This window comes from Sinohyriopsis cumingii, chromosome 11, assembly GCF_028554795.1.
Source record: "Sinohyriopsis cumingii isolate HCF-2022 chromosome 11, ASM2855479v2, whole genome shotgun sequence".
In the NCBI taxonomy this organism is placed as follows: Eukaryota; Metazoa; Mollusca; class Bivalvia; order Unionida; family Unionidae; genus Sinohyriopsis; species Sinohyriopsis cumingii.
In genome coordinates, this window is record NC_142971.1 from 88512999 (window position 1) to 88540430 (window position 27432).

The 27432-nt window shown below is 35.2% G+C and overlaps 1 protein-coding gene across 1 annotated transcript in view; it reads left to right on the forward strand.

The window, feature by feature from the left end:
* The window catches only part of LOC149788937 (muskelin-like), a 66781-nt gene extending 39859 nt beyond the window's left edge, over positions 1-26922 (forward strand). The window contains exons 15-21 of the mRNA XM_089975081.1: positions 1487-1554; positions 5288-5364; positions 10546-10657; positions 11733-11810; positions 12684-12848; positions 15043-15106; positions 17126-26922. Coding sequence (XP_089831207.1) covers positions 1487-1554; positions 5288-5364; positions 10546-10657; positions 11733-11810; positions 12684-12848; positions 15043-15106; positions 17126-17253 — 692 coding nt within the window. The 3' untranslated portion in view covers positions 17254-26922. The remainder of the gene's footprint in view (positions 1-1486; positions 1555-5287; positions 5365-10545; positions 10658-11732; positions 11811-12683; positions 12849-15042; positions 15107-17125) is intronic.
* The last annotated feature ends 510 nt before the right edge of the window (positions 26923-27432 follow it).

Here is a 27432-nt window from a genome sequence, read left to right on the forward strand (position 1 = left end):
ACATGGCAGCTTTATGAGCAGAAACCATGAAAATGATTTTGAGCAGGTAATTACTGGCCAGACTAAATCTGCTTTTGTGCTTTCATTATGTAATGGTATTGCTTAATTCAAGCAACTTATAATGTTCTTTCAAAAGTTTATCTTCTTTTTCTTGTTTACCTTGTTTCTTGCTGTAATAGTTTTAAAAATTCAGTCATTTTTCCTAAATAACTTGTTTCTGCTTGTCATTCTTACTTATTCAGTTAGGGGCCCCGAGTGGCCGAGTGGTCTAAAGCGCTCTCCGTTACGGATCACTGCCATCTCACCTCTGTCTGCATGGGTTCGAGTCTCGGATTCGGTTAATGTGGATATGTGAGAAAGCTTGCCAGTAGCTTCTCTTGGGTTGGTGGTTCTTTCCAGGGTTTTCCTGGGTTCTTCCTCCACCATTAATACTGGCCACCATCTATAGCCTATCGTGTGCTGAAAAATGGCGTTAAACCCCACAACAACAACAACAACTTATTCAGTTTATTACGGCCATGCATGACAAACATGAACTGAATAAATACAAAACACTTTTGCAATTGGTAAATACTTTTTAAATCATGGATCAGGTACACATTCTACAACATTTGTTTAAATTCAATAAATCACACAATAACCTTTTGCTGGTCTGTTTTGAGAATGCTGCAATCACTTGAAGTACGTTCTTCTGTGTGACCCATATTTCTCAAATGAGAGTCAAATTTGTCCCAGTGAATTTACAGTTGCCCCACTTTTGGAAAAGGGATGGTGGAGTTGGCCCTTTTTTTGAAAAATCATTGAAGCAACTCTGGATGTTTCTAAATAGAAGGAGAGGTGATGCTTATATTGAGGTTCCAATTATATTGTTCCTAAGCTTATGGGGAGGTGACTCATTAGGGAGTCTACTTAGGAAAGGAGTTAATGAATATTCCAAAGCTTATGAGGTCACTCATGTATTGGGGAGTCTACTAAGACAAGGATTTTATGAATGTTCCTAGAGTAATGGGGAAGTGACTCTAATATTGGGCAGTCTACTAAGACAATGAGTTCATAAATGTTCCTTGATGTACAGGGAGGTGACTTTTACATTGAGGAGTCTACTAAGACAGGTTATACTGAACTTGGATATTTCTAGTTCTAGTTCATACCTTATTTTTACTTCTTATATAGTGTTGTTGTTGTTGTTGTTTTAGGGTTTAACGCCATTTTTCAGCACAGGATAGGCTATACATGGCAGCCAGTATTAATGGTGGAGGAAGAACCTGGGAAAACCCCGGAAAGAACCACCGACCCACAAGAAGCTACTGGCAAGCTTTCTCACATACCCACATAGGCCGGACCTGAGACTCGAACCCATACAGGCTGAGGAGAGATGGCAGTGATCCATAACGGTGAGTGCTTTAGACGCTCTTCCACTTGGGGCCCCCCTTATATATTTAATTTGCGTTTCTGCTTATTAATGAACATTATCTGCTGATTTCAGTTCCAGCAGCCGGTTTCACACAAAGAGCCACACTGGACCCAGATACAGATGAAATTCATGTTCTCTCTGTAAGTTGTTGGATACTTGTCATTACAATTATCTTTATAAAAGAAAAGGTCTGAAAGTATTGTTTATGAAAATTATGCAAGATTTTGATAATTTTTAGAAGTGATTAGGCAGTCAGAGCTTGTTTTGGCCCTCCATTTATCTCAAATTTCATGGTTTATTTTGAGTTAAGTACAAAAAGCTTCACATTTTATTTTGTCAGGCAAGTCCACAGTTAAAGTGTGTTGAAGGTCATCTTCTGCATCATTTGCTGTGTTCAACTGAAAAACTTGAAAACAGTATTGACCATAATATTGAAGAAATTCTGTACCCTGATATTCCAGAATTCCAGTTGTCTTATTACCACATGCCTGTTTTCACTTTGATATGTGAGCATTCTAGTTGTCATATGACTATAGGCTTAAAATTTGTACCATGATATCCATGTTTTATAGCTATCTGCCTAAAGTTTTCACCCTGACACGTCATCATTCTGGTTGTCATATGACTATAGGCTTAAAAATTGTACCATGATATCCATGTGTTTTATAGCTATCTGCCTGAAGTTTTCACCCTGATATGTCATCATTCTGGTTGTCATATGACTATAGGCTTAAAAATTTGTACCATGATATCTATGTGTTTTATAGTATATACCTAAAGTTTTCACCCTGAGGCGTCATCATTCTAATTGTCATATGACTATAGGCTTAAAATTTGTACCATGACATCCATGTGTTTTATAGTATATGCCTAAAGTTTTCACCCTGATACATCATCATTCTAGTTGTCATATGACTATAGGCTTAAAAATTTGTACCATGATATCCATGTATTTTATAGTATATGCCTAAAGTTTTCACCCTGATATGTCATCATTCTAATTGTCAGATGACTATGGTGGCGCTATACAGTTTTGCATTTTGCATAGGGTTAGGAATTTAAAGAAAAAGAATGTCCCCGGCTTTCCTCACTGGTTATACTGGCTATTTAAAAAAGACCTTGTATATCTTAGGTATAATGCAAAGAACCTTTAATTCCCTTTATTTTGGTGTATGATTGATGGGTGTACTATGGGTTATAGAGTATACAGCTTGGCCTTACTTCAAATGTGCACCTTTCAAAAAAGTGCTAGCTCTACTTGGTCATTTTCACTTCCTGAACTTCAGAGGTCAATTGTATAAAAAAGAGCCAATAACTTTTTTTACATTTTATATATTTGGTAATTCATTCATTGCACTTTCAGAAGCTGGTATTGTCCAGTCTGGCAAAATTCATTTTCCCTATTTTAATAGCTGCTATGTATAGTGTACTTTAGACTAATTCAGACTGATTTTTTAACACAAGGGAGCAGTCATTTTAGTTAGCAGTGTGCTTAAATCATGTAAAATTTCCAAAAGTACAATATCCAAAAGAAATATCATCCACATTACATTAATGTAGCATAGAGGTATGCAAACATTCTCTCCACTGTGCATGTTTTAAATGCGAACTACTTCACCTTACATACGTCACTCTCTCAAAAGCACATATTATCTGGTGAGCGCCACCTATAGGCTTTAAATTTGTACCATGATATCCATGTGTTTTATAGTATATGCCTAAAGTTTTCACCCTGATACATCATCATTCTATTTGTCAGATGACTTAAAGGCTTTAAATTTGTACCATGATATCCATGTGTTTTATAGTATATGCCTAAAGTTTTCACCCTGATATGTCATCATACTAGTTGTCATATGACTATTGGCTTAAAAACTGCTCTGGTAGCCTAGTGGTTAGAGCGGCCACCTCTGATGTGGGAGGTCGTGGGTTCGAACCCTGGCCAAGTCATACCAAAGACTTATAAAAATGGTACTAACAGATGCCTCGCTTGCCACTCAGCATTAAGAGGTTAGTGTTAGGACTGGTTGGCCTGGTGTCTTGATAATGTGACTGGGTGGGACATGATGCTACATGTCTGTTGCATGATACCCCAGTGCTAGACATCACTATAAACTGTCACACTGCAGATATCGTAGCGATATGACTGAAAACTTGTTAAAGCCACGTTAAAAATCTAAATTGCACACACACACACACACTATAGGCTTAAAAATTGTTCCATGATATCCATGTTTTTTAGCTATCTGCCTAAAGTTTTCACCCTGATACGTCATCATTCTAGTTGTCATATGACTATAGGCTTAAAATTTATACTATGATATCCATGCATTTTATAGCTATATGCCTAAAGTTTTCACCCTGATACATCATCATTCTAGTTGTCATATAAATATAGGCTTAAAATGTGTACCATGATATCAACGTGTTTTATCGCTATATGCCTAAAGTTTTTAATGTAACATAATAGGCTTCGAGATGTTTTTTAACATACGCCTTAAATTAGTACCCAGATATTTCAGGATTCAGTTGTCTTATTACTATAAACCCAAACTGTGTACCCTGATATGCTGTAGTTCCAGTTGTCTTGGTCATATACACCTAACATTTTACCACAATATGCCATGACTCCAAATGCTTTATTACTCTATGCCTAAAAAGTTTGTATCCTGGAGTTTTAGAATTGCAGGGTGTCTTATCACTTTGTGTCTCAGGTTTGTCCTCAGATATGCCAGGAATCTAATTGTCTTATTACAATATGCCTATAGTTTGTACCTGAAAATGCAAGAATTCCAGGCATATCTTTGCTACATGGCTTTATTTTTTACCTTAATATACTTGGATTCCAAGTATCTTATTCCTATACAGCTTAAGTTTATAACCTGACATGGCCGGATTCCACTTGTCATACCCATGTCATCTTAATGCTTTTTACAGGTAAGGCACCACTTTCCGCAGAATGTAATTTCTTTGTTTCCTTAATTCTGTTTGAGTAATTCTTTTGAGCTGTATTGGCCATAGATCAGAAGAACTTATTTGATGATCTGTTGTCTGTTGTCCTTCATCCAATGTAAATCTGTTAGCACAAGTTATTGCTACTCCAATGAAAGTACTTGTTTGATTACCATGACACTTTTCACACACATTCATCCCAAGGTCTAGTTGGCTCTAAATGAAAATCTTACTGTTCAGGTATCTTGTATGTCCACCATACCAGCCTTCTTGAAAATCTTGTCACTACTTCTAAAATTATGGTCATATCAACATGGCATTGTCACGAAATGACTTCATAGGATGTATAATTGATACTTAATGAAAATGGTGAAGATCTGACATTCACTGTAACCACCACGGCAGCCATCTTGTAAATCTTATTATTATTACTCCTTCCGAACAGTCATATCAACATGGGGTTTTCACCAGAAGACCTCTTATGAAGTCTAGTTGGTCCTGAATGAAAGTGGTGCCACGTTGATGTCTGGTATGATCATGACAGAGGCCATCTTGAAAATCTTGTAGCTACTACTCTTGCATGGATGGTCATTTTAACATAGAGGTTTAACTAAAAGAACTTTTATGATGATCATCTGATCCAAAGTGAAAATTGTGACAATCTGACATGTCGTGACTGAAAACAGTGTCAAGCCTACAGTCAGAATGGCTGCCACAGAGTCTGATTTGTAAATCTGAACACTCAAGAATATCAGAGATGTTTTCAACACTCATCAGTTAAAAAGAATCAGTGGTCTTGTCTTTAATTCCTAGAAATTCATTTTGGACAATGGAGTTTCAGTCTCTTCGTGGGACTCTTGGTTTGAAAGTGACCCTTGTAATATATGTGAAAGTACAAAAATACAAAACTTTTGTTTTCAGGGCCTCAGCAAAGACAAGGAGAAGAGAGACAATGTGAAGAATTCTTTCTGGGTGTATGATATCAATAAGAACAAATGGTAATAATATTGGCTTTTTTTCAACTTCGTATTCAGTATTTTTCATTTGGTATTTATTTTCATGGATTTAACCAAGAATTTAAAGATCAAGCAAGCAATAATCCTGTTGCGGCAAAAATGGGAGCACTTACTTGAATTGCAAAATGAATTAGTTGAAAATGAAATTTTTCACAATGGTACAAAACTTTATGTCTCCAAAAAAAGAACTCCCAGTCATTTTGTCCATAGATTGCTAATATAGTTACCTTCTGTTTATCTATCAAGGTTTGCCCACATATTAGTAAGATAGCTAACTTGTGTCTAACCAGTGATGTTTGTTTCTTTATAATATGTAGGTTAATTGTGAATATTGCATAAGCAGATATTACCTGAACTTTTTTGCTTTGCATGTATGTGTAAGTATATACAAGATAGGCATGCAAATCTATTAGAGACTACTAATCTGGAATCATTTGTATTATGATTAGTGTAAAGCTTCTTAGTATTTTATCAAGTTGGTTGTATGACCAGGTCCTGTATTGACAAAAATCTTCAACTTGCATAGACACTAACTAATAACTTACTTGAAATACAAGAGATTTCAAAACAGCAATACTTTTAGGTGTTGATATCTTTTACAATATTTATTTTTTTTATTATTTTGTAATAATTAACAAATATAGGACCTATGACAGATAATTGGGAAATTTCATGAAGATAGGGCCAACATTGCATTGTCATGATCAGAAGTCATAACTTAGACGATATAAATATTGCCTTAACCATCAGATAACATTTTCAGTAGAGGAAACTTTATGGTGGAAGTTATCATCTATTACCCAAATGCTTCCAGTTCCAAAAGCATCATGTTTAAACACTTCACTGTCAACTGCAACTCATCTCTGATAACAGCAAGAAGAAATTGAGTTTTGGTCAGATCTTTGGTGGTTTTGTTTTTGATAACTTAAGAAATATGTAACCTTTTATTTAATTTGCATCATTATGGCCCTAATGGATGGTAGAGGGTCAGGGGCATATGCTGTTACTATCATCTATATTTCTATCTACCTGGGCTATGCTATATACCATTGTGTCTGTTCATCCATATATTTTAAAACTTGAGACACTATAATTTTCTTGCAAAGTGCATGTCTGATTAATTTGAGTGGAATATAATTTCTTCATCAACTATCCCATCTTTAAGCACCTGATTCAGAATTAGTGTAGTCACACAAAATATGCATATGAAACAAATTTTGTCAGTGGGAGTTCATGATTTTTATTGCATTTAAATACATAACACTGAACAAATTTAAGTGTATTTTGTCTGATTTAAATGTATTTCAGTCAGCCATAGCTAATTTATCTCCCCATTTTACACTTGAGAGGTGTTTATATTTGAAAACAAGTCAGATAGATGAGACTGGAGGTGTTGTATTTTTTTTTTGTACCATTATAGATCATCTGTCATAAGAGACAACCTGTCTTGAGAGGTCAGATTTTTAAGGTAGAAGGAATGGCTTCTCAAGCAGTCTACAGTAGAAGATGATCTCATTTGACTTGGTCTTAATAGAAACTTATATTTTGAATGAGTACACATAGGTAAAGCCTGTTTTCTCCATTTTTGTATACTTTCCCTAATCAAGATAACATTATGAAACTAAACTTAAATCTGGCCCAACTGAAAAGATAAAATACAGTTAGTGTTTCCCATCTGTATGCAATAAAGACAGAGGAGAGACACTCTTACCCATTACCTCCCCTTACCACCTCTAAGTGGTTGTATATGTAACTATAGAAAGATCAGTTTGATCAATCTGTCCATTTCACCATACATTCTGCACCGGCAGTTCCAGATTGACAGTCCAGATCACCATCCAGTCAACACCCTGGCATACCATATAACCAGCAACTGAGTGTACTGTCCGGAACCCTCTCCAGCCATCCATACCAGCAAATTAAGCAGTGGCTTTTGAGTGGTCACCAATTTAACTGGTGAGTCATTTATTCACAGTTTATCCATTGGAGTGATACAATGACACACTTTGAGACAACGGCTGCACCTTGACAATGCCTTTGGGAATGTTCTACACAAACGTGAAGGTAGTTCTGAATGAGGACAGCCTCCATATTCAGTGCAGGGATAACCTTGATGACTTAGTGTACTTAGATACCATAATGAAAGGATTTGAGGTTTAGCTTTGAAGTGGCTGTCTTGGAAATATATTGTTTGTTGCTAACTTCGTAAAGCCCACCATCAGCAACTGCAAGCCAAGCCAAGATTAAGGCTTCAGTACAATTTTTGGAAGATGAAGAACATCCCTCCATCAGAATTCTGTCACAGTCAGTGATATGGATTGCCATTGGATGAGATCAATGATATGGGTAATACAAAGGCGTTCTTTTCTGTAATAAAGTCCCAAAAATTGTTTTTATCACTTGGGTATCCAACACAATCTGATGCTTGTATCACTGAACTTCTGACATTAAACAAAAACATTACGACAGTAAATATGATGACACCACTGTTTTAGAAGGTGGATAAGAATGTTTTCCTTCCACCTTTAAGCTCATGTGTAACAGTGTGGCAGCATCCTCCATGCTAGACCTATCTTCACTAATCATTTTCCTTCTGGCCAAAAAGCCAGGCAGTAATTATTTTTCAGTACCTATGGCCAGGATTGCCATAAACAGGGCTAGTGCCATGACAGCCTCAGCTAACTTATATTTAGTGAGATGAGATAATATGCCTGTATTTGCATATCATCACCCAAGCCACATCATTCCTTGGCTGTCCATGCTACATGCTTCAGGTCCCTGTGACTTTTTAATGGTAGAATAGAGTGTGCGATGAGGCAGGCAGCACAGGAACTGCCTCAGTCTCCAACTTGCCTTACAACCTGCATGAGCATTCAGCCTGAATGGAGAGGTGATCATTGGCAAAGAGATGAAAGGTTGAAAAATGCCCAGTAATGGCAATGGCTTTTGCCTGATTCAAATTTCAGGCAACACTAGGCCCCTCAGTTCAGGAGGAAGGAAATTTAATAAAGAGGATAAGCCTCCCAACAAGCATCTTTGACTTGCCACCCTGACGGCATGCAGACAACCTATCAGTTAGTGCCATTCTCTGTTGTTTTTGCCAGTATTGGATGAGACTGCTTTCACAAAATGGACAATCCTTGTTTTTTATGAGTGTCTTCAGGTTTCATTTATCCTGCCAGGCCCCTTTTTTTAACCATATTTTATATTGACCCGCTGTGAGATTTGGAGAAAGTCAAAATTTTGCAGAAGGAGATCTTGTCATTACTTGACTAGTGGGTGGTGGTTATAGTTTGCAAACCAAACTCACTGGGATTTTGCTCCAGGTTTCTACTCTTGTGCCAAAAAGCAGTCGAAAACTCAGGCCAGGTGTAGACCTTAGCAGACTCCACAAATACATTACCACACAAAAGTTCACAGTGGAAATCACATGGTCAATCAGGCTTTCCAAAAAAGGATAAATTTGTGGTCAGTCTAAACTTATATGTTTGCATCCCCTTTACTGGGTTTCATTCAAGTTTCCTTAGTTTGCCTACCAAAGAAAAATATACCAATTTATATGCAATTTTGTGCATCAGTCCAAGGGCCTTCAGGCCTTCATCCAGAACATTGCTAAAGCAGCTGTTATACACAACATGCTTTCTGATGGTTTTAGCTTCAGCATGCAGTGTAAGTGAGTTTGCATGTCCTTTCATTGGATCCAGACTATCTTCACTTCAAACCAGATGGTTCATTGGTTCTAATGACACAGTCAGGCTTTGTAGCTACAAATGGGTTGCAGTCAGTCAGCAATCAAAGAGTGGTCATACTTTCTGTCCCTTTGATTTACACATAAAGAGAAGTGATGATGCAAAACACTGCATGTACTCTCAGGCTTTATTCAGTGCACACAGAAATATTGTGGTGTACAACGTCAGTTTCTTCTGGTGAGGGCCAGGAAAGAGGATTTAACCCCTCAAACTCTAGCATCATGGCTGAAGGGAATATGTTCAGTATACGCTGAAGTATCAAAATATCAGATATGCCTGATGAGGATTCAGTTGATACAATTAGAGTGATCTCTGCAGGTCTTGTATTCAGACATAATGTTTTGATTGGAGACACAATAGAAGCTCTTGGCAGGCATGCACAGTCAACCTTCTCAGGTCTTTATCTCCATAATCTAGTTAGAGACAATAATTGGGTCTGGTGTGTCCAGTAGCTGCAGTCCAAATGACCACCTGGTACAGATGATGTCAGCACAGCATCCACACAGGCTTGAGTTTAGTACTTTTATGAGGGGCCCCGAGTGGCCGAGTAGTCTAAAGTGCTCTCCGTTACGGATCATTGCCATCTCATATCTGTCTGCATGGGTTTGAGTCTCAGATTCAGCCAACGTGGGTATGTGAGAAAGCTTGCCAGTAGCTTCTCATGGGTTGGTGGTTATTTCTGGGGGTTTTCCCGGGAAAACTGGCCACCATGTATAGCCCATTGTGTGCTGAAAAATGGCGTTAACCCATGCTACAAAAAAAAAGTACTTTTATGGATTTGCCAGGAAGTTTTATCCATAAAAAGAACTCATTGTTTTCTTCATTTTCATGTATGGTCAGCTTTGGTTATGTGTCAGTTCTGCTACTCTTGTGTTAGGAGAGTGGGTTATTCTTCATATACGGAATTCAGAGAATGTATTCAAAGAAGAAAGCAGATTTTTCATAAGATATGCTGCTCTGAGAATACTTGCCCAATCACATTATTATAAAACCCTCCCATATCTCTCTGCAAATTCAGACATCATAGTTGATGTTGTCACTTATCTTAACTGGTTAACATTGAGTTGATGGGTAATCACCTAGCGGTGGTATGGGCATCAAATGAATAAGAGTTTCTTCCCTTTGTGTAGTGTATAGCAAGAAAAGACATATTTAGTCTTTTCAAGAGGGCTTAACTCAGAAGGCAGCATACTTTATTTCCAAATTTTATTGTGATCAGGTAAATATTCTGACAGAAATATAATTTACTAAAATATATTGCTTTCTCTACATAGTAGGTTCAGATTTTAAAAATTATATTGGACAAACACCTGTATACACCTAAAATTTAGAAACATCTAAAAGGTTCAGTGGTAGGTACTAAAATAACAGGGTCCATATTTTCATATATGCATCAGTCCATTTTATATTAAAGGTCCTGCATATATAAGAATGAGAATTCTGGCACGCAGTATTGGACAAAAATGCAGAATGTTGAACCTGTACCCAGATTTGCCCATCAGCTGGTGTATGATCACATCAGAAAGGTAAGCATCTTGATGAAGATGATGTGTATTCTACAGAATGTTGAACCTGTACCCAGATTTGCCCATCAGCTGGTGTATGATCACATCAGAAAGGTAAGCATCTTGATGAAGATGATGTGTATTCTACAGAATGTTGAACCTGTACCCAGATTTGCCCATCAGCTGGTGTATGATCACATCAGAAAGGTAAGCATCTTGATGAAGATGATGTGTATTCTACAGAATGTTGAACCTGTACCCAGATTTGCCCATCAGCTGGTGTATGATCACATCAGAAAGGTAAGCATCTTGATGAAGATGATGTGTATTCTACAGAATGTTGAACCTGTACCCAGATTTGCCCATCAGCTGGTGTATGATCACATCAGAAAGGTAAGCATCTTGATGAAGATGATGTGTATTCTACAGAATGTTGAACCTGTACCCAGATTTGCCCATCAGCTGGTGTATGATCACATCAGAAAGGTAAGCATCTTGATGAAGATGATGTGTATTCTACAGAATGTTGAACCTGTACCCAGATTTGCCCATCAGCTGGTGTATGATCACATCAGAAAGGTAAGCATCTTGATGAAGATGATGTGTATTCTACAGAAGTGCCTTGCTGTAGCCAGTTAAAATATCCAGTAACATAAAGTACTATAGCCAGCACCTCCATATAAGATGTGATATAAGAACCCCAAATCACTGTGTTAAGGGACAGTTTTGTATGTATTTCCTTAAGTTATGATTTTAACTGAATTCCATACAAGATGTGATACCATGGACAAAATTGCACAAGTTTATGAAACGAGTATTTGTAATGTAATTCATTTATTTCTAATTTAACGATGGGATATTCTTCTTCTACTATACTATGTTGAATTGGATCATTTGAGAAACAAAGTCTCATTGTGTTATTTTCATACACTTCATAAAACTCACAACTTGCTTGATGAAATCTAGTTATTGCTATGTGTTCACATTTACTGTAAATTACCAGCTGTTTTATCTAGTGAAAGCTCATGTTGGACCTTTGTGCCTATATTTTATGCAGACTTTGCATTCTTATAAAGTAATTAATACTGTTTTACAGGTGCATTATTTATTTGGAGGAAATCCTGGAAGAGAGAGCTTACCAAAGATGAGGCTGGATGATTTTTGGTCACTACAGGTAGTTAAGCATTTTATGCAGGATTGCATTTTGTAAGCCTACTGAACTTGTAGCATATCAAGAAATTATGCCCCCACCCCCACCCCTGGCAAAACTTAATTTGCTGTCCCCCTTCCAATGAGAAAAGTTAATCAATTGTCATTTTGGTCAGTCACTTGGCCTTGTCCCCCCCCCCAAACACACACATATGGCAGTTTTTTCAACAGTTGCTATGCCACTGTACTGAACCTAGTTAAAGACAGAAAGTTCATCAGTTAGGCCAGGCTTAGCTATGAAAATAATAAAGTATGTGGTTGTCTGTCTAGGTGCCTAGTCAGAGGTCTGTTTACTAACACAGATTCTTTTTTACTCAACTTGGTTAATCTTACTTTTGTATCCCAAACCTGTCTTGGAGGAGATTGTTTCTGTAAGAATAACCCGTACAAATGTTCACTGGTCACTCTGAAGGATATTATGTTGAGTCCTTAACAGTGTGTTCCATTTGTTTCAGAAAAGATTAAATACATTTTGAATGTTAAAATTTATATCATTTGTACAGCTTTAATCATTCATATTAAATGTTTTGCAAATTAAACACTTGATACATGTTGGAGATTGTGTATTGACAATTTCAGGTGACATTTTTACATAGATTATTCCAATCATATTTTCTGTCCTTTTCTTGACTAGCTTTTTGTAATCACCACATCAGAGATGTAGCTGTAATGATCAGATAGTATCCCGTAAGTTCTCACAACACATATTCTCATGTAATTAAAGGCTACCCAACAACATATAAACTCTTTAGTCAAGATTGCAAGGAAACATTTTAGTCCATGTTTAATCAGTCGAAGAAATTCCAGTACTGTATATCGTGCATATATTTCCTTTCAGCTGTGTCGGCCTTCAGCTAGTCATTTATTAAGGAGGTGCAAATACTTGATCCGGAAATACAAGTACCAAGAGCTTTCAACAGAGGATCCGCAGGCAGCCATGGTGTATCTGCAGAAAGATCTTGCAGATACTGTTGATCATGATGACCCAGACGAAAGCAAAGAGGTTGGTACTGCACATTGGCTGGTGCTGGGCTAAATTGTCAGGCCACTATCATTGGCCAGTAACTTGTAAAATCTCTGTCTTCTGATTGGTTAGTCAATGTCATTGATGCAACATTGACATCATTCTCATAATGATTAGTTTGGAAACACCCCCTGAACTGCCGCGATTAGTTGCTAGCTTCACATCATCAAGGTGCATAATGCGTAAAAAGTTTCAATTTTTTTTTACTTTTTTGATGATGCAGGTTGATAGTTATCTGCAATCTCACAAGGACGAGAAGAGTTTTACAGTTGTCAGCAAATAATTGAGCAATAAATCTTTCCTAGCATGCAAATGATTCATGAGGTTTGGGTTGGCCTTTTTATGGCATGAGTTGTCTTGGTTTCGAGGGGGCAGCAGTTCTTTATATTTTAAGCTTCCACTGTATGCTTGTACTGATGGACATAAGAAAATATGTGCCAGGGTTAAGCACAAATATGCATTGTCTATATTCTCAACCAATTAACCCAAAATATGTAGCCAACAGTTATGCAATATTGCTTCATGGATAGAATGAAACAGTAAATGTTATGTTACTTAATCTGTATTCATCTAAAAGAGAGAAGAACAAATTGTTGTGGGTATTGTGTTCTTGTTATGAGAGCCTAAACACGTAACACAGGTCAAACAGACAAATTTGATAATATACACCTGAATATCATTGCTTGATTAGTACATTTGGCAAAAGAGTATAGTTCTGTTTTAGGTCCAATAGGTAATTCATTATTCTTTTATCTGGATGTATTTCTTATGTAGAATTTGCACGAATTGTATACGTAACTATTGCAACTCCATTACAGGAGTCTCTTGATCATAATTGGTGTATAGCAAAACAGTCAACACTTTTCTGCCATTTGTTCCTGTGTTTTAGGCTGGTTGGTGAATCGTGCATGTAAAACATGTTTGTACACAGTGAGCAACACCACCCTCAGAGATTAGTTAAAAACCTTTAAGAAACCTTTGCTGAGAATTAGGCTCTCGTGTATTGTAGCAATTAAAGATAGTTTACAGGAAGTCTGTCTGTACCAAAACATCATGAGCTCAGCCATTGACTTAGACTGAAGAACCCTTGGCATAGACTATTCAGTGATCTTGACTGGGCCATAAATTGTCTTTGTGATTATAGGCTAAAGATACAAAAGGTTTCTGGTCTGAAGTGTGATGCAGTTGCTCTAATAACCTAATGATGCTATAAATTACTGATGCAGTATTAATCCAAGCAGGATTAGAGAAATTTGGGGGTAGGTGTCATTGTGTATAACACGATGTCCTTGATTGCTTGGCACAGCAAAGAGAAAACTCTAAAAGCATGGACAGTTGAATGGATGGAACATGATGGCTGTTTGGGGATTGTAGGCTGGTTATTTAACAATTACTAACAAACTGAGACAGATGTTGGCTCAGTGAGATAAAAGGTAATGGTCACGTGATGTCCTGAAAAGGGGTTCTGTGATTGGCTACTGACCACTTCCAGCAACTAACATGAGTTGTTATGCACAATTCCTGTCTGGTTCAAATGATAGCATTGATTCCCAGACTGGCTTAGCACACACGAACCCTGTCTGAGCTATTTCCCTAGCATCATCAAACCCAGAGTGTGTTGCTGTGTAAACAGCTTGTTTCTTAGTATTATTAAACATCACTTTACACAAGGAATAACACCATCTCTTACATTAATTCAAACTTTTAATAAACCTTGTCAATGTGGAGCAGTTGACTTGGACAGAATTTCACTGATCCTGGGCTCTGTGAAGAGCTATTGATTGTCATAACAACTGTGATGTATATTTAGTTCATATTGTGTGCTTGACATTTGTCAGTGATTAAGGGTAGAGTTTTGGCCTACCTGACTATTGTCATGGCTGAAGTTTGTGCCTACCTGATTTCTATCACATTGTTTACTTCAATTTAAGTTTAGGACCTGACCTTGTTTATTTTTTGGGGAATTTTTCCATTAGAAAATAAAGATTTTCGAGAAAATACTATTGCATCATAGGTCAGATGATAGTCTGTATATAAAGGAGACTATGTAAACATTTATTTATTCCTGTTTTAAATTCAGACTGTGGAATCATTTAGTGATGTATTCAGATATAATTTGAGAGGAATTAAATTCATTGGAATTACAAAATACTAATTAACTTCTTTCTTTCAGTTTCGGCTGTTAGCTTCAACATTGTTCCGGTGTGATACAGAAGAAGAGGAAGTATTTCAAAGTGGTGGGTATATTTACAATCAGATATTTAAACTGTGACCATGATGAAACAATGTTATCTGCTTATTTAATATTCTGTCTTTTTGTCTTGCTTGCATAAAAAGGTGCAAAAGGTGAGACATAATGATCACAATGTCTGTACCATCCATCTGTTCTCTGGCATCAACTTATGGTTAAATTTGTTTTAAAGAGCAGTCTTATTTACATCAGTGAATGATCATCATATTTTGGTCACAGATTGAGGAAGACAACATTGAAGGCAATGGAGCAATTGGAATATCGCTCAGCTTTCTCCAATCAGAGAAGAAACTCAGATATAATTAATTGCCACTGAGAAGCATTCTTGGAACTACTGTTGTTCACATTGTGCACTATGGCAGGGGAAGGAGACAAAGCAAGTTTGTTGGCAATTTCTGATGTGTACTCTGCAGGAGACAAATCATCCAGACGATCGAATTCATGTGTATTCCTACAAATACATCTGAGGATTATCCTTTGACTTGACAGAAAAGAATTAGTGACATTCCAGTTTGGCTATGGAGGTGTAAGGTCAAGGTCACACAGAAAAGTCTACATTTGGAATAGGTTGTAATTGGTTAAAGGTTTTGAGTCTTGATGATAGATATTTATGATGGAATATAATTATTGCAACTGATAAGGAGATCAGATGTCAAGGTCAGTGTAGTAAGTTTGTGATCAGGGTTATAGGTTGAATTATTTTCTTTTCCAGCATAGCTTGTTAGGAACTGTATCTTCTGTTTTCATATACGTATTGTTAATGGATTTGTCACATGTTAGCAGAGGAATAGGTCTACCTATATGTTGTTTGGGCTGCAGTGACTATATCATAAAGACTCTTAACCTGTTGATAACATTAGATGGAAACTGCTTTCTGAATTTCTTAAAATCTGACTCTGGAGTTTAGCAGAAGCTTTTAAACAGAACAATGTCTGTTGAATGTAAAAGACCAGGTGCCACATTCACAAAAATGTTGAATTTATTGCACATTCAAAACTCAGTTTTCAGTAGTTGTTGATTTGCAAAGTGATTTACATAATACAGATATGAAGGTTGGAATTTATTTAGTTCAGTAATGTTGCTAACTGTCATTAGGGTTCTTTTATGAAAATTCAACAAGTATAAATTGAGATCAAGAAACTTTTAGTTTAAGTGTGCACTCATATTAAGGAGTTTTGTGAATACGGGGCCAGTTTGGGTATTTCCAAACTATAATTAGCACAAGCCTGGATTTCAAGATATAGACCATAGTAGAAGCATTGCTTTTGATTCCACTTAGGTCATTTAAATTTACTAAGTTATTAGAATAAAACAAAGGAAAATTTCAAAGTTTCATTGCTTTTATTCAGAGCAAAGTTTACAGATATCCAAATGCTTTTAATTTAGTTAGAGCTCAACAAGTTTTCAGAATACATGACTGTAATGTATAACTTTCTTGATAACAAGCTATCTTGACAAATCCTGTGATATTTAAATTGGACACTATATTTTTTACATTAATTGCAAATTATAAATGGTTTCAGATGACTGCCTCAGTAAAACAAATATGTAGGTTTCATTCTTCTCTTTGCACAAGGCTTTAGTAATATATATGTTTTTATGTTTTAAGTAACACTCTGCAATTTGCATGTTTATCTGATTGCTTTTTTTATTATAAATTGGTAGATAAAAAAATAACAAGTTAAAAACTATTTAGAAATGATTATGAAATGTTATTTATAATTGTACCATGATCAGGCAAGATTACAAGCTTTATGTAATGGATGGTTTTTGAAAGAACTATTGCCTTGTATTTTCAATTTGAGCCTCTCTAGTATATTTGGTCTAAGATGTCTTGAGAATTAACATAATTGACAAATCTATAACATTTTGTCGTGGGTCAGTGATCTTTTTGACTAGAGTGTAGCAAAGTTACGTTGAATTGACAACAGTTATATATTTCTTACCTTTCAGAATTCAGTTCATACGTTGAATTGACAACAGTTATATATTTCTTACCTTTCAGAATTCAGTTCATATATGAGTGAACATTACCATTCTCGGACAGAACTCTTTGATGAGCTTGTTAATTTCTTTCCTGATGACATGACACAACCAAAAGGAAATCTAATTGATTTATTACCACTTTGCTGATGTGGAGACAAGTTTTGGGTCAAGGACTGAAATCGGCTGTGCTGAAAACAGACTGTGATGATTATTTACACATTTTATAGGGCTGAGGTCTTCATTATGCAGTGAAAATACCCCATTTGTTTGTGACAAAGTTTTGTTTGTAGTTGACTGGAGTGTATCTATCAGATATACCTACTGTAAGCCAAGCTATATTAAGCTGTTGGAGATGTCATTATAACCCAAGGAACAGGGATTTTTCTCAGTGAATGTAGCAGCTTACCCTAGCAATCTGAATGGAAGCTGTTCAGTTTGATAATGGTTGGACACCAAAATCCTGTGTCTGCTTTCTGTACATGCCATAATCCACTCCCACATTAAAAATAGATGATACTGCAAATTTGTGATGTCATTCATGTTTTTCCAGATAAAGAAGAGCAAGATTTTACAACAGTAGTGTAATGCTTGAAGATTGATCAATGGAAACATTGCCTGTTAGCAATAATAATTAGCTATGAAATTGTATCCATTTTTAAAATGCAACCAGCATTTGCATATGAAACCTTCATGGTTCATTTTATGTGGTTTAAAAAAAACAGACCTATGTTTGTTCATTATGTACACACTCCCAAACATTTATGTCGTGCAGCATTTTTCATGTAGATTCCTAAGCACAGAAGTCAAAATCAGATTTGAAATTGGAAACAATTAACTTAATAAATTTTGCATTTAGTGAAGGTAATAAATCTGAATATTTTAGAAATTACATATTTTTTCATCTCTGTATATACATGTTGATTTTAGAATCAGTGATAGACTTAAGTTGTATTTTTTTAGTCTTGACTTCCTTTTTTGTACTCCGGCAGCTTAATGACTAAGACTGAACATGTAGTAGATAATTATGAGTACAGTGATGAAAGTAAATCCATTGCAACAAGTGTTTGCTTACTTGCCAGCATTATTTGGTCATAGAGAGCAGCTGTTACGATTATTTATAAAGCACTTTACATATTTTAATCAGAAATAGTCACATTTTATTTCACTTTATTTGTCATATATCTATTAAGTGAAGTTACCTCTTGGATATGAAATCTGTTGAGTTTGGAACTTATTAGCAATATCATGTGGGTACCGTTTCACACACCATACCCAGGTTACAAGTTGTTTAACAATTATAAATGTCTCAGACTATGGAAAATGCAAAGAATATGTAAAAATTACATTTAGAATTTGTGCATGAACACTTTGCAGAACAGAGGTTGTTGTTGTTTTTAGGGTTTAATGCCATTTTTCAGTACAAGATTTGCTATACATGGCGGCCAGTAAAATGATGGTGGAAGAACCCGGGAAAGAACTACAGACCCACGAGAAGCTACTTGCAAACTTTCTCACATACCCACCAAAACAGAGGTAAGGTACTATATAAAATAAATATGGTAACAACCTTCATACATACCTCCAGCCACTTGTTTACTGTATACAAATTGTGAAACAGTACCCTAACATGGACTGAATGGGAATAAAACTAGACAATCTATTTGATTCTATTATGGCAATTCAAATTTCATATACCCTCCCATGAGGTGTTTTTGTGATACGTGTTATTTTGTGGATTTTCTGAAATCCTGTCTCACCCTACTGAATGAATTGCTAATATCCAATTTTGAATTGCTTGCATTCAAAATCACTATACAGTGTGTGTGTCTGTGTGTGTGTTATAACTTAATGTCACTTGCACTGAAATCGTCTCCTACATTTCTGAAAATAACATACATGGATTTACATCAGGGCTGTTGCATTTCAAATTAATGGTACCAATGGAAGTCATTTTTTTTTATACCAAAAAGATACTTGCTAGGATATTCAATTATGAAAGAGTTTAAATGGAAATGATTCATTTTTATTATTGTTATGGTTCATTAGCCCACAATGAAATTGCCTTCTCAGTGTCTCTAGGATATTTTACTGGAGCAGCCCGCATGTGATAATTGTTGATATGCCATAAATAAAGTAAACAAACAAAATTGGATTTTGTTTCTATATAAATTATTAAGACTGCTATTATCAGTGTTGCAATTAAGAATTAATGAGTGGTCAGTCATTACATGCTCTTTTTTGAATTTCTGTACACTCGTGTAAGGCAATAGTGACCAATGCATACTTTTATTATGCACAGGAGTTCAGATAATTTTATTAGAAATGTACTTCAGTTACTTTCAGTTTTCATTGACAACAACACTGACCTTTATAAAGACTTTTCATTTAAATCATAATGTATCTGTACATGAGATACAATGAGCATGTGAATGGGCACCAATAGAAACTTTTCAATATAACCCACAAGTAGATAGTATGTCATCTACATGTAGTCTTATTTCACATGCATATAAAGATGAAATATTATATCTGGTCAGCTATGCTATGAAAAGAATATTTTAAAACTATTTTTGGTGGCTTCAAAACATTTTGTTTTCCTGCTGGTAGAAATTGTTGTGCCAATCCTATTTATGGATATGTCACCACTTATATGTCTAATTAACACAAAATATGTCAGAAGCCACTTGTTTACATTTGTTGATGCAATCATCCTGAACTTTGTCCCCCCAAAAAGTGTGCAAAACAGGCTTGACTTTCTATAAAAAAAAGTGTGCTAAACAAACTCAGTAGTCATTAAAGGAGGCTACATAGACCAAGTTTCTGTTGGTCCTCATTTTTATTAGAGAAACTGCAGTGCAGAACCTTTTGATTCTTTATTCATCTTACATTGCACATGTTACTGTTTATATTGTACCCAGGGAACTGTGGTAGCTTACTTGATAGATTGTCATACTCAAGCTAAGGGTTCGATACCCACCCCGGTCAGCCAAGGTTGGCCACCTCAGTTTGCCCATGCAGAAGGCTCTTAGCCAGTAATGTGTTAAAAGTACCCCACACCCGTTATATTTTGCCCACTATAAAAAAAATAATTTTTTCTCTCATCAGTTTGATGCACTGTTGTACATAAACATGAAGAATCTGCTTGAGGTTGAAGAATACATTTTAGTTTAGTTTTAAATGCCAGTTTGTAAATAGAATGAAGAATTGAGCTTTTATCACATTGCTGTTTGTACATGTATGAAATGTATGTAAATTAAGAGTGAATTGTGTTATATTAAGTACTTCTTTTAAAATGAATATTAGTAATTGATGCAGTGGAACATAAAAATAACAAGTAAATAAACCGATTATCTGTTCACACCAGGTCTGGACATTAGACATTTTAACTGTCGACTTGTACTCCAAATTCAGGTTTGAAAATACTGTCAGGTTCATTTATTTCATTGAAATTTGAAAGAATTTGAGAAAATTTTAGTCCGATAAAATTCTGTAAATTTGATACATTTTAACTCTCTGCATGAAAGAATGAACAATTGTCAAATAATGAGTCAAAGTACAGAGTTTGGCAGATATTTTTCTTCTTCTAACCTCCAGGCCTGGTTTATGCTTGGTGCTAAGACAGTATTATTATCTGCAGTATATTTAAAATACCTGTCACATGTGAATATCATTCCAAATGTATTGTCCACCTTGTGATCAGTGATGATTTATTTTTCACTCCATGAATTTTCCTCTATTGCCTTTGTGATTTTATTTCACTTGAAAGTAATTATTTTAATGGCATCGTTGGTCATTTTTTCATTTGTAAGTTAACCACGGGATAAAAATGATAGACCCTGGTGAGTCTTTGTGAAATACATCAGCGAGTGAGGCGGTGTGCATACTGTAGACATATTGTTTTCAGGTTAAATGTTTTTGGTTGTGCAAATAATAAAAATCTTCCAACAAAATGATACTTGTTTGCTAGACCTTTAAAATTGTGTTTGCAGCAATTTATATTCTTGCTTATAAATATAAACTAACTGCAAACTACACAGACCCAGATCAGCCATTGCATATTGCACCAGCAGATCAGGCTCCATGCAATTTGTTAGGAGTAGTCAGTAGAACAACAACATAAACCCTAATCTACTGTTGCATTTTGCAATGGCAAATTGGAGTCTATGTGGTTTGTAGTTGTATTTACAGTAAAAGATCAACAGAAATTGGTACTGCAGAAATAATAGGGAATTCACATTGCTATTTTTTAAAGATCATAGGTCCATAATTGCTAGTTGACTATGAGAAGTTGGCTAAAGTCAATGATGTTTGCAATAATATCATGTTTTCATGCGCTTTGCATAGAAATTGCAACAAGGAAGATGGTAATTCTGCTGATTTATGAATTATTTCTGCCGATATACAAATGTTAGTATTCTATCAAATATGCCACTGTAATTTATGTGTTGTGTATTAAGTTATTGTTAATATTGTATAATAAATGAGGATGTTGAAAAAAAATACAGATTAAAAAGTATGTGGAACTAAGTTCATTTCTTCAAACACCATAAGGACTTTGAGACCTGGCCCAAAGGTTAAAAAATAAAAAAACAAAGACATGTTCGTGCTCCAACTTGGATGAACAAAACTTTTTGCAGCCTCATTTGTCACTGCTTATGGATTCTTGAGTTTTGGCAGACTTTGAGCATTAGAATAGTTTATAACTATGATCAGCTGATGTTTTAAGTTGTGCATCAGCAAATCTTGGACAATGGAAAATTCTGATTTTTTAATTTGTTAATTAGTCAGCAACTTTATTCCAGGGCTAGGAATTAGTTCAAAGGTGATAAAACAAGTCATGGTGTACAGGTACTTCGAAGTATATTTTGACCAGAATTTTAGCAATCTTTTTGCATACAATATTGACAATTTGCAATTTCCTTTTCTTTCTATATGTGTGGGAGTGCTGAGAGAGAACTGAAATTCACTTGCATATTACCTGAATGAAAATGTTCTTGCAAAAATTGGATGCTAATATGATGATGCATTACCCTGGATGCTGCTGTAAAGAAGTTTTGATGACACATAAGCAGGCAGTTGTGATAATGAATTCATTAAAGCCAGTTTTGTGTACTTGTAATTGTTTGATTGCAAAACCCTATTACTTCAGTTTACTTCCCAGTTTTACCATTCAGTCAGTGTGGGCATTTGAGAAAGCTTGCCAGTAGCTTCTCATGGTTCATTGGTTCTTTCCTTGGTTTTCGAGGATTCTTCCTGCACCAGTTATACTGGCTGCCATATATGGACTATCTTGCACTTAGAAATGGTGTTAAACCCCAAAACAACAACTATTCAAAATAACCTTTGTAAATGCAGAATGTTTTGCAGAGATTGACGAAAGTCAGATATTCAGAAGTAGATATTATGAAACAATTTTTGATTAATTAAGCATGTTTTATGTGTTGTAAACGATGTCTCATGAATGTATTTAAAATAATTTATAGAGATTGTATTTTCTCCATTGTTAACATCCATATTTCATTTCAATGTTTATCATTTCACATCTTATTATACATGTAGATGATTTTCATCAATGCATGATTTAATATTTAAATCGTGCATAATTTTGGAGAACATTCACAATCCATTCTGCTGTTGTACACATATACACTTTGACAAGGACATGTGACTTAGCCATAAATTGGGTGACCTATATTTATTTCCTGAGCAGAGATAACTGTGCAGGCCCATTAAAATAAAATTTCCTTTGAAAAGTTAGTATTTCGTATTACATTTACTCCATATAAGTAAAACAGACAATTAAAACAAATTATAAAAATTTCCTTAAAATTAGATAGTGAAAGTATAGTAATAAAAACTTGTTATAAGGTGTATCATGTCGGCTGTTAAAGTATTTGCATTCTTTACAGTTTATTTGTACACCTGTATTGATTATATAAATATACAGCATCAAAGATATAAAAAATAAACAAAACGGGGTCATTTCATTCATCAGTTTATAAATTCTAATCTGATTGTGACCATGGGGCCCCGAACACTGTCAGCTTGTTTGTATTTCAAATCAAACAGGAGATTCGTAAGTATGGGTGAGTATGTGTTTTCAAGCAACAGATGTGATGTAGTTCACCGTCTTGAATACCTTAAATAATTCCATACATTTTAGAGTTACAACTCCTTGAACACATGTATGCTAGAGTTTCTGCTTTGTATTTGGTCAGTTTGCTTTAGAAATATTAAAACTAGACATTGCAAATATTTGACACAGACGACAATTTTTTTAATTAAAATAGATTATCCTAGAAATCAGAAAAGGAGACTGATTAGTCTGTCTTCTTGTTTACATGGAGAGTTTCTGTTTAGTTTGAAACATGACAGTGTTAAGGACCTCATGGTGACAATCTGGTTAGAATTATAAATTGATGAATGAAATGACTAAGTTTTATGCATTTTTATATCCTCAGTTCTTTTCATTTTTCAAATCAGTAGGGGGAGTTACAAACAAATGGGGTAGCGCAAATTCTATATTATCTACTTGTGCAGGTATAAAGTCAGCCTGTTGTTTGACTCCAGAATAATGCAACTCATACAGACTCTTTGAAATGTTACCAAACCTAGCCAAAGAAAAATGAATTATTTACAAAATACTTTAGGAAGAATTATTTTAAGGAAATTTAATTACTTGAAACATTTATTTCAATTATGCTTAAAGAATATACATAAAAAAGTAGAAATTGATTCCACAATATTGAGATCATAAACATCTTAATAAGGACTGTGTATGTTATTACTGATACCACATCATTTAAAATATGCTTTATCTATTCAGCGTATTTGAAAAATATATCGCAGGTAACTTATACAAGGTATTTGAAAACTATATCACAGATAACTAGAAACCTTATACAGAAATAGAAATACACCAAACTCTAATATGGTAAATGCTTTAAAATTGGGAGCAATTAAATATAATTGTTCAGTTCAGATTTTTTAAAAATTTATATTTCTAATGTTTTTGGAAATTAACACATCATGGTCACTGAAATTCCAAAAACACAAAACACAAAAAAAGGATATCTGTGGTTTTGTCTGTCAGCAGCTGCGACTTGCCTGCCATATAGGTATTAGACCAAGTCACCAACATTTCTCATACAAATAAGTGAATTTTTCTTGATAGAATTAGTAATGATTTACTATACCAGTGCAGATCTTTTACTTTCAGCATAATTCTTGTTTTTCGGCATTCCTGCTTTTTCAGTAGCATCTCTAGCAAAAGATTTACCAACTTTATTTAAAAGATAATTCAAATCCATTTTTTCTTTACCAAGCATTGCTTGAAGGTGTTACAGAAGATTCATGTATTCCAAGTTTTCCCCAAAGAATGATCAGGAGTATCAAACCTAATGTATTCTATGTAATAAAGTCAGCCTACTCCCAAACCTCCTATAAAAAGGCTGCCATCCCATCCCACCTACCTAATGTATTCTATGTAATAAAGTCAGCCTACTCCCAAACCTCCTATAAAAAGTCTATCATCCCATCCCACCCACCTAATGTATTCTATGTAATAAAGTTAGCCTACTCCCAAACCTCCTATAAAAAGGCTGCCATCTCATCCCACCTACCTAATGTATTCTATGTAATAAAGTCAGCCTACTCCCAAACCTTCTATAAAAAGGCTGTCATCCCATCCCACCCACCTAATGTATTCTATGTAATAAAGTCAGCCTACTCCCAAACCTCCTATAAAAAGTCTATCATCCCATCCCACCCACCTAATGTATTCTATGTAATAAAGTTAGCCTACTCCCAAACCTCCTATAAAAAGGCTGCCATCTCATCCCACCTACCTAATGTATTCTATGTAATAAAGTCAGCCTACTCCCAAACCTTCTATAAAAAGGCTGTCATCCCATCCCACCCACCTAATGTATTCTATGTAATAAAGTCAGCCTACTCCCAAACCTCCTATAAAAAGGCTGTCATCCCATCCCACCCACCTAATGTATTCTATGTAATAAAATGAGCCTACTCCCAAACCTCGTATAAAAAGGCTGTCATCCCATCCCACCCACCTAATGTATTCTATGTAATAAAGTCAGCCTACTCCCAAACCTCCTACAAAAATGCTGTCAACCCATCCTATCCCACCCTGTTTATTATTCTTGGCAAGCTGTGTAAGATTCAGACATTTTTACGTGGTTTACATTTTTTGAGGGGGGAGCAGAGGGATATTGATTCCTCATGTTAGATAATTGTGATGCCATTGAAGTTTTGGATACTAGAAACATTGTTTCTGCTATTTACTATTTATTTTGCTTTCACATAATGTGCACAAGATTCTGTCTTTATATTTCTGTTCTCTAGAGAGAAAGAGAGAGAGGGAGAGAGATTCAATGCACAAATCAAGTTTTATATATATATATATATATATATATATATATATATATATATATATATATATATATATATATATAACACAAAAAGATCTAAGAAAATGGATTTGTTAAACTGCATAAGAAACATCAAGAACACTTTGGTTCGAAAAAATGAAATAAAGATAATATCACTCACATCATAAGCCGCCTCCATTTTAATACCTGTTACAGGTTGGTGCAGCGTGGCATGTGCAGTCTTAACCCTTGAATTTTACAATGCTGTCTGCTTTGACTTATTGAATGTGTCTGGACAATTAAATAGTGAATATGTCATATGCAGTTTACATTTAAAATCTCTATCACATTGTGACCACTCCGGTGGCCTAGTGGTTAGAACGTCTGCCTCGGATGCGGGAGGTTGTGGGTTCGATCCCCAGCCGAGTCATACCAGAGACTTAAAAAATGGTACTAACAGCTGCCTTGCTTGGCGTTCAGCATTAAGAGGTTAGTGTTAGGACTGGTTGGCCTGGTGTCAGGATAATGTGACTGGGTGGGACATCGTGCTACATGTCTGCGGCATGATGCCCCAGTGCTAGACATCACTATAAACTGCCACACTGCAGACATCGTAGCAATATGACTGAAAAATTGTTAAAGCTACGTTAAAAATCAAAAATCACATTACATCCATCACATTGTGGATGTCATAATATACATCAAATGCTATTTATCTGTAGAGGCCAATCTGTGGGTACGAAATATAAAAATTGTATTCCTTTCTCCATAGCCTCAGCTCTCACTTGGTCTGCCCATTGCGTACATCCGTTTAAAAACTGATTTTCTCTAACATCATATTCAAATAATAAAGGGGACTCCATTATGATTTGTATAAGACAAAACCACCAAAATAATGCCTAGGTGGCAAGCATGGAAACTGCAGAGTTGTAGTATTGCATGGTACCAGTATACGACTGTCAGTAATACTCAAACTCCCATACTAATCCTATTGAAACAAAATGCTAATAAATTCTCCGTAGCTTCAAACTTCTTTAGGTTCAAGATTCTCCTCTGTTTCTCAGTATAGACCCACCCTTAGTGCTAGCTTGTGAATGAAGAAAGCTATTTGGTATGGTGATCATTCCCACATGTTGACTGCGTATTATCAACACTTAGTGTGATTTAACATGATGCTGCACAGCCTTAATTGAAAGCATTGAAGCAGATGACTACTTTAAATGAAATAGTAGCCATTACATTAGTCAATTATCTCTTCTTGGAATAAAATATCAAAGTTAATGATTACGCTCCCCTTAAACTTTGTTACTTGAAATAAATTGGATAGTAATGAAAATCTGGTATGTATCATTGTGACTTTTCATTAGTTTCTCTCATAACCAAACCAGTTAACAAATGCATTTGCAAATAAATAAGTTTGTCATAACATATGAATTTGTTCAGTTTTCACAAAAGCTTCTTTGTTTGATATCTGGGTAAATTTTTTTTATTGAAAATATGAATGATCATGTAGTTGTCTGTTTTTGATATTCATGCACATAGATATTCAACCCCCCCACCAAGTATTGTGAACTGATTTTACAATTTATGCAAGAAAATATCTGTGAATGTATGTATGTATGTATGTATGGTACGTACGTATGTATGTATGGTACGTAGGTAGGTATGTATGGTATGTATGTATGTATGTATGTTATGTATGTATATATGTATGTATGTATGCATGCATGTATGTATGTATGGTACATATGAATGTATGTATGTATATATGTGTGTATGACTGACTGACTTTATTTCCTCTTCAGAAGAGATTTCATTCAGTTAAATTTTCGTTAATAAAGAAAAGATAGGAACATAGCTTGACATTAATGGACTTACAGTACGCTATATATATATATATATATATATATATATATATATATATATATATATATAT